The following is a 6,831-nucleotide window of genomic DNA, read 5'->3' on the forward strand; positions in this document are numbered from 1 at the left end:
TAAAGGACCAATCCCAAACGTACTAAAGCCAAATTTAAAGAACCAAAAAACATAAGACACATTAAACAAATTCCACTGCAGAAACTTCACGAGATCAAACCAGCATCTTCTTCTTCCTATCAGCTCTTGAATCCACCCTCTGTTGCTCCATCTAATATCCTTTATCATCACAATATAACTCCTCAAATTGAACCTCCTGCTATATGCAATCCCAACTTCAACAAGCATGACGATCATCAGCAATAAGATCATCCTGCAGTCAAAAAACAAGAAATAGAGAGAGCACCAAGACCACCATAAATTTAGAACCAGTTGCAGACTAGACATGGCATCAATCACATGTCTAGGATTTTCCATTTGAATATTCTAAAAAAAGATCATATCCAAATACAAAATCCCAAAGGTACAAATCACCTTATTCAAGAGCAAGCTCTTAATCCAGTGAATTAATCCGTCAATTCCTTGATAACCGTCAATTCCTTTAAATCTGCATTTCCGAAAATACCCCCAATACAAATCTCCCATAAAGGAAACCAAACTAACCATCAATCCCATATCAACCCAAATGTCTAAACAGAAAGAACCATCATCGAAAACCCAGACAGAGACCTTCATTTTTTACAGAATTTGCTTCCAAAAGTACCCCAGGCTTGTAACACTTCCTCATTGACCATAATATTCATTTTCCTCAACCCTATCAACTTCAATTTAATTTCATTCTCAATACATGTAATCACTCCTCTATCCGAATTTCTCAAATTACAAAAAATCCTCAAATTTCTTTCTTTCTGAATATGATAAACACAACTAGCCAACACCCATTTTTTGATCAAATTCTCAACAGTTCTAGACTTTAAACCAGAACACATTTTAATAACTAAATCATTCCAATTGGAATAAGAAACATCAATCCCAATCTTGGAACAACAATGATTCCAAATAGTATTCGAGAACTCACATTGGAAGAAAAGATGATCATGCGAATCTGAAATAATTAAACAGAAAGGACATAGCAAAGAACCTGAATTCTCCCAAATTTTAACTCGATCTTGAGTCTTCAATCTATTCAGCACAGCAAGCCACAAAATAAAAGCATTCCTAGGAATACAATTTCCATACCAAACACGGTTAGCTCAACGAACATTGTCTCCAAAATTATTAATATCTCTCCAAACTTGCTTGCAAGAAAATTTTTTACTCAAGCCTTTCATATCCCTCCAAACAATCATATCCCTATTATTTCCAATATTACAAAACATGGGCCCATCTTTCAATCCAGGAAATTTGTTCACCCAATCAATAGGCCAAGCATAAGTATCATTAGTCATAACATCACTGACTAAAGAATTATCATTAAATCCATTTCTAATCCAATCCCTCCTAGCAATAATTGTACTTAAAATACCAATTGGATGCCACCAATCATGCCACAATGACGTATTCCTCCCATTACCAATACATGAAGCAACATGAGGTCTAATAGTTTTCCTCAATTCCAAAAATCTCTTCCAAGTCCAATTCATACTTTTCTTTTGCCATATATCCCAAAAATTCCTTTTACCAATATAATTTTCTCTCACCCATTGAACCCACAGAGAGTTTTTGTAATTAATCAAATTCCAAACATGTTTGGTTAACAAAGCGTCATTCCAGAATCTCAAATTTTTAATTCCAAGACCTCCATTTATCTTTGGTTTACAAATATCACTCCATTTAACTTTGGCTTTCCCTTTGACCACTTCTCCTTTAGCCCATAGGAAACTTCTACAAATCGCTTCAATCTCCTTAATAGTAGCAATAGGAATTTTGAAAATAGAAGCCCAATAAACATGAGTTGAAGCCAAAACAGAATTTATGAGCTGTAACCTTCCAGCAAAAGAAAGCATCTTATTTTTCTAATTATACACTTTCAATTTAATCTTATCAACAAGAGCATTACAATCTTTTTTGAACAGTGTATTCACACACATGGGTATTCCAAGATATTTAAAGGGTATTTTACCAATATCAAAAGGTAAAATACCCAAGATAATCCTTCTCATGTTTGGCTTCACACAACTAAAGTAAATCTGGCTCTTCTCCATACTCGCTTTCAGCCCCGAAACAGTTTTAAAATCATAAAGAGCAGACTTTATCACTCTCGCAGAATTCCCATTGCCATAAGCAAACACTAGTAAATCATCTGCAAAATATAAATGAGTAATTTTCTGGCTTTCACATTTGCAATGATATTTGAATCTATTGCTATCATCTATTTTCTTCAGCAATAATAAATTGAAAACCTCCATAACCAAAGTGAACAAGTAAGGAGACAATGGATCTCCCTGCCTCAGCCCTCTTTTTCCTTCAAAATAGCATTGTTTCATTCTTGAGTTCCACAATAGAAGTATATGCAATTTAGCAAAGCTTTGATGAGCATCGTTTAATTCTTGAGTTCCACAGTAGAAGACTATGCAATTTAAGCAAAGCTTTGATGAGCATTGTTTGATTCTTGAGTTCCACGATAGAAGTCTATGCAATTTAAGCGAAGCTCTGACGAGCATTGTTTGATTCTTGGGTTCCACTATAAAAGTCTATGCAATTTAGCAAAGCCTTGACGAGCATTTTTTCATTCTTGTGTTCCATATTGGAAGTCTATGCAATTTCGTAAAGCATTCATGAGCATTGTTGAACTATTGAGTTACAGAATAGAAGTAGTCTTTGCAATTTAGCAGATCTTTGATGAGCATCGTTTAATTCTTGAGTTCCACAATAGAAGTCTTTGCAATTTAATCAAAGCTTTAATGAGAATTGTTTCATTCTTGAGTTCCACATTAGAAGTATATGCAATTTAGCAACGCTTTGATGAGCATAGTTTAGTTTTTGAGTTCCACGATAGAAGCAGTCGTCACACTTTAGCAAAGCTTTGATGAGCATTGTTTAATTCTTGAGTTCCACAATTAAAGTCTATGCAATTTAACCAAAGCTTTGATGAGCATTATTTTATTCTTGAGTTCCACATTAGAAGTCTATGCAATTTAGCAAACCCTTGATGAGCATTGTTTAATTCCTGAGTTCCACAATAAAAGTAAACTTTGTAATTTAGCAAAGGTTTGATGAGCATTGTTTTATTTTTGAGTTCCACATTAGAAGTCTATGCAATTTAAGCAAAGCTTTGATGAGCATTGTTTCACTCTTGAGTTTCACATTAGAAGTTTATGAAATTTAGCAAAGCTTTGATGAGCGTCGTTTCATTCCTAGTTTCCATATTGGAAGTCTATGCAATTTAACAAAGCATTGATGAACATTGTTTAATTCTTGAGTTCCACTATAGAAGTTGACTTTGCAATTTAGCATAGCTTTTATGAGCATTGTTTAATTCTTGAGTTCCACAATAGAAGTGTACACAATTTAAGAAAACCTTAGATGAGCATTGATTCATTCTTGAGTTCCAAATTAGAAGTCTATGCAATTTAGCAAAGCTTTGATGAGCATTGTTTAAATCTTGAGTTCCACAAAAGAAGTTCTCTTCGCAATTTAGCAAAGCTTTGATGAGCATTATTTAATTCTTGAGTTCCACAATAAAAGTCTATGCAATTTAAGCAAAGCTTTGATGAGAATTGTTTCATTCTTCAGTTCCACATTAGAAGTCTATGCAATTTAAGCAAAGCTTTGATGAGCGTTGTTTCAATTTTGAGTTCCACATTAGAAGTTTACGCAATTTAGCAAAGCTTTGATGAGTCTCGTTTAATTCTTGAGTTCCACAATAGAAGTCTATGTAAATTAAGCAAAGCTTTGATGAGCATTGGTTGATTCTTGAGTTTCACAATAGAAGTCTATGCAATTTAGCAAAGCTTTGATGTGCATTGATTCATTCTTGGTTTTCACATTGGAAGTCTATCCAATTTACCAAAGCATTGATAAGCATTGTTTAATTCTTGAGTTCCACAATTGAAGTAGTCTTTGCAATTTAGCAAAGCTTTTATGAGCATTGTTTAATTCTTGAATTCCACAACAGAAGTGTATGCAATTTAAGCAAAGCATTGATGAGCATTGTTTCATTCTTGGGTTCCACATGAGAAGTGTGTGCAATTTAGCGAAGCTTTGATGAGCATAGATTAATTCTTGAGTTCCACAATAGATGTAGTCCTCTCAATTTACCAAAGCTTTGATGAGTATTGTTTAATGCTTGAGTTCCACAATAAAAGTCTATGCAATTTAAGCAAAGCTTTTATGGGCGTTGTTTCATTCTTGAGTTCCACATTGGAAGTCTATGCAATTTAGCAAAGATTTGATGAGTATTGTTTAATTCTAGAGTTGCACAATAGAAGTAGTCTTCGTAATTTAGCAAAGGTTTGATGAGCGTTGTTTTATTCTTGAGTTCCACAATAGAAGTCTATGCAATTTAAGCTAAGGTTTGATGAGCATTGTTTAATTCTCGAATTTCACAATAAAAGTCTATGCAATTTAAGCAAAAGCTTTGATGGGCATTGTTTCATTCTTGAGTTCAACATTAGAAGTCTATGCAATTTAGCAAAGCTTTGATGAGCATCGTTTAATTCTAAAGTTCCATAATAGAAGTAGTCTTCGTAATTTAGCAAAGGTTTGATGATCTATGTTTTATTGTTGAGTTCCACAATAGAAGTCTATGCAATTTAAGCAAAGCTTTTATGAGCATTGTTTAATTCTTGAGTTCCACAATAAAAGTCTATGCAATTTAAGCAAAGCTTTGATGAGCATTGTTTCATTCTTGAGTTCCACAATAGAAGTATATGCAATTTAGCAAACCTTTGATGAGCATCGTTTAATTATTGAGTTCCACAGTAGAAGACTATGCAATTTAAGCAAAGCTTTGATGAGCATTGTTTGATTCTTGAGTTCCACAATAGAAGTCTATGCAATTTAAGCGAAGCTCTGACGAGCATTGTTTGATTCTTGAGTTCCACTATAAAAGCCTATGCAATTTAGCAAAGCCTTGATGAGCATTGTTTCATTCTTGTGTTCCATATAGGAAGTCTATGCAATTTCGTAAAGCATTGATGAGCATTGTTTAACTGTTGAGTTACAGAATAGAAGTAGTCTTTGCAATTTAGCAGATCTTTGATAAGCATCGTTTAATTCTTGAGTTCCACAATAGAAGTCTTTGCAATTTAATCAAAGCTTTAATGAGCATTGTTTCATTCTTGAGTTCCACATTAGTAGTCTATGCAATTTAGCAAAGCTTTGATGAGCATAGTTTAGTTCTTGAGTTCCACAATAGAAGCAGCCTTCGCACTTTAGCAAAGCTTTGATGAGCATTGTTTAATTCTTGAGTTCCACAATTAAAGTATATTCAATTTAACAAAGCTTTGAGGAGCATGATTTCATTCTTGAGTTGCACGTTAGAAGTCTATGCAATTTAGCAAAGCTTTGATGAGCATTGTTTAATTCATGCGTTCCACAATAAAAGTAATCTTCGTAATTTAGCAAAGGTTTGATGAGCATTCTTTTATTTTTGAGTTCCACATTAGAAGTCTATGCAATTTAAGCAAAGATTTGATGAGCATTGTTTCACTCTTGAGTTTCACATTAGAAGTTTATGAAATTTAGGAAAGCTTTGATGAGCATCGTTTCATTCCTTGTTTCCACATTGGAAGTCTATGCAGTTTAACAAAGCATTGATGAACATTGTTTAATTATTGAGTTCCACAAGAGAAGTAGTCTTTGCAATTTAGCAAAGCTTTTATGAGCATTGTTTAATTCCTGAGATCCACAATAGAAGTGTATGCAATTTAAGCAAACCTTAGATGAGCATTGATTCATTCTTGAGTTCCACATTAGAAGTCTATGCAATTTAGCAAAGCTTTGATGAGCATTGTTTAATTCTTGAGTTCCACAATAGAAGTTGTCTTCGCAATTTAGCAAAGCTTTGATGAGCATTATTTAATTCTTGAGTTCCACAATAAAAGTCTATGCAATTTAAGCAAAGCTTTGATGAGCATTGTTTTATTCTTGAGTTCCACATTAGAAGTCTATGCAATTTAAGCAAAGCTTTGACGAGCGTTGTTTCAATTTTGAGTTCCACATTGGACGTTTATGCAATTTAGCAAAGCTTTGATGAGTCTCGTTTAATTCTTGAGTTCCACAATAGAAGTCTATGTAATTTAAGCAAAGCTTTGATGAACATTGTTTGATTCTTGAGTTCCACAATAGAAGTCTATGCAATTTAGCAAAGCTTTGATGAGCATTGTTTCATTCTTGGTTTCCACATTGGAAGTCTATCCAATTTACCAAAGCATTGATAAGCATTGTTTAATTCTTGAGTTCCACATCTGAAGTAGTCTTTGCAATTTATGAAAGCTTTTATGAGCATTGTTTAATTCTTGAATTCCACAACAGAAGTGTATGCAATTTAAGCAAAGCTTTGATAAGCATTGTTTCATTCTTGGGTTCCACACTAGAAGTGTGTGCAATTTAGCGAAGCTTTGATGAGCATAGATTAATTCTTGAGTTCCACTATAGAAGTAGTCTTCTCAATTTAGCAAAGCTTTGATGAGTATTGTTTAATTCTTGAGTTCCACAATAAAAGTCTATGCAATTTAAGGAAAGCTTTGATGGGCATTGTTTAATTCTTGAGTTCCACATTGGAAGTCTATGCAATTTAGCAAAGTTTTGATGAGTATTGTTTAGTTCTAGAGTTGCACAATAGAAGTAGTCTTCGTAATTTAGCAAAGGTTTGATGAGCGTTGGTTTATTCTTGAGTTCCACAATAGAAGTCTATGCAATTTAAGCAAGGGGTTGATGATCATTGTTTATTTCTTGAGTTTCACAATAAAAGTCTATGCAATTTAAGCAAAAGCTTTGATGGGCATT

The 6,831-nt window shown here is 33.6% G+C and overlaps 1 protein-coding gene across 1 annotated transcript; it reads right to left on the minus strand.

Annotated features, from left to right (window-relative positions):
- Positions 1 to 1,133: 1,133 nt before the first annotated feature.
- On the minus strand, positions 1,134 to 1,886 carry LOC145064431 (putative mitochondrial protein AtMg00310). Its single transcript, XM_079011888.1, has one exon. The coding sequence runs from the start codon at positions 1,884 to 1,886 to the stop codon at positions 1,134 to 1,136; it is 753 nt and encodes a 250-aa protein (XP_078868014.1).
- Positions 1,887 to 6,831: the final 4,945 nt, after the last annotated feature.

Source organism: Lactuca serriola, chromosome 1 (assembly GCF_051521515.1).
Source record: "Lactuca serriola cultivar US96UC23 chromosome 1, Lser_US96UC23_V15, whole genome shotgun sequence".
NCBI classification, from domain to species: Eukaryota; Viridiplantae; Streptophyta; class Magnoliopsida; order Asterales; family Asteraceae; genus Lactuca; species Lactuca serriola.

Bases quoted from the DNA above. Each gene is read 5' to 3' on its own strand.
- LOC145064431 (XM_079011888.1), bottom strand. From the start codon at position 1,886: ATGCTTTCTTTTGCTGGAAGGTTACAGCTCATAAATTCTGTTTTGGCT.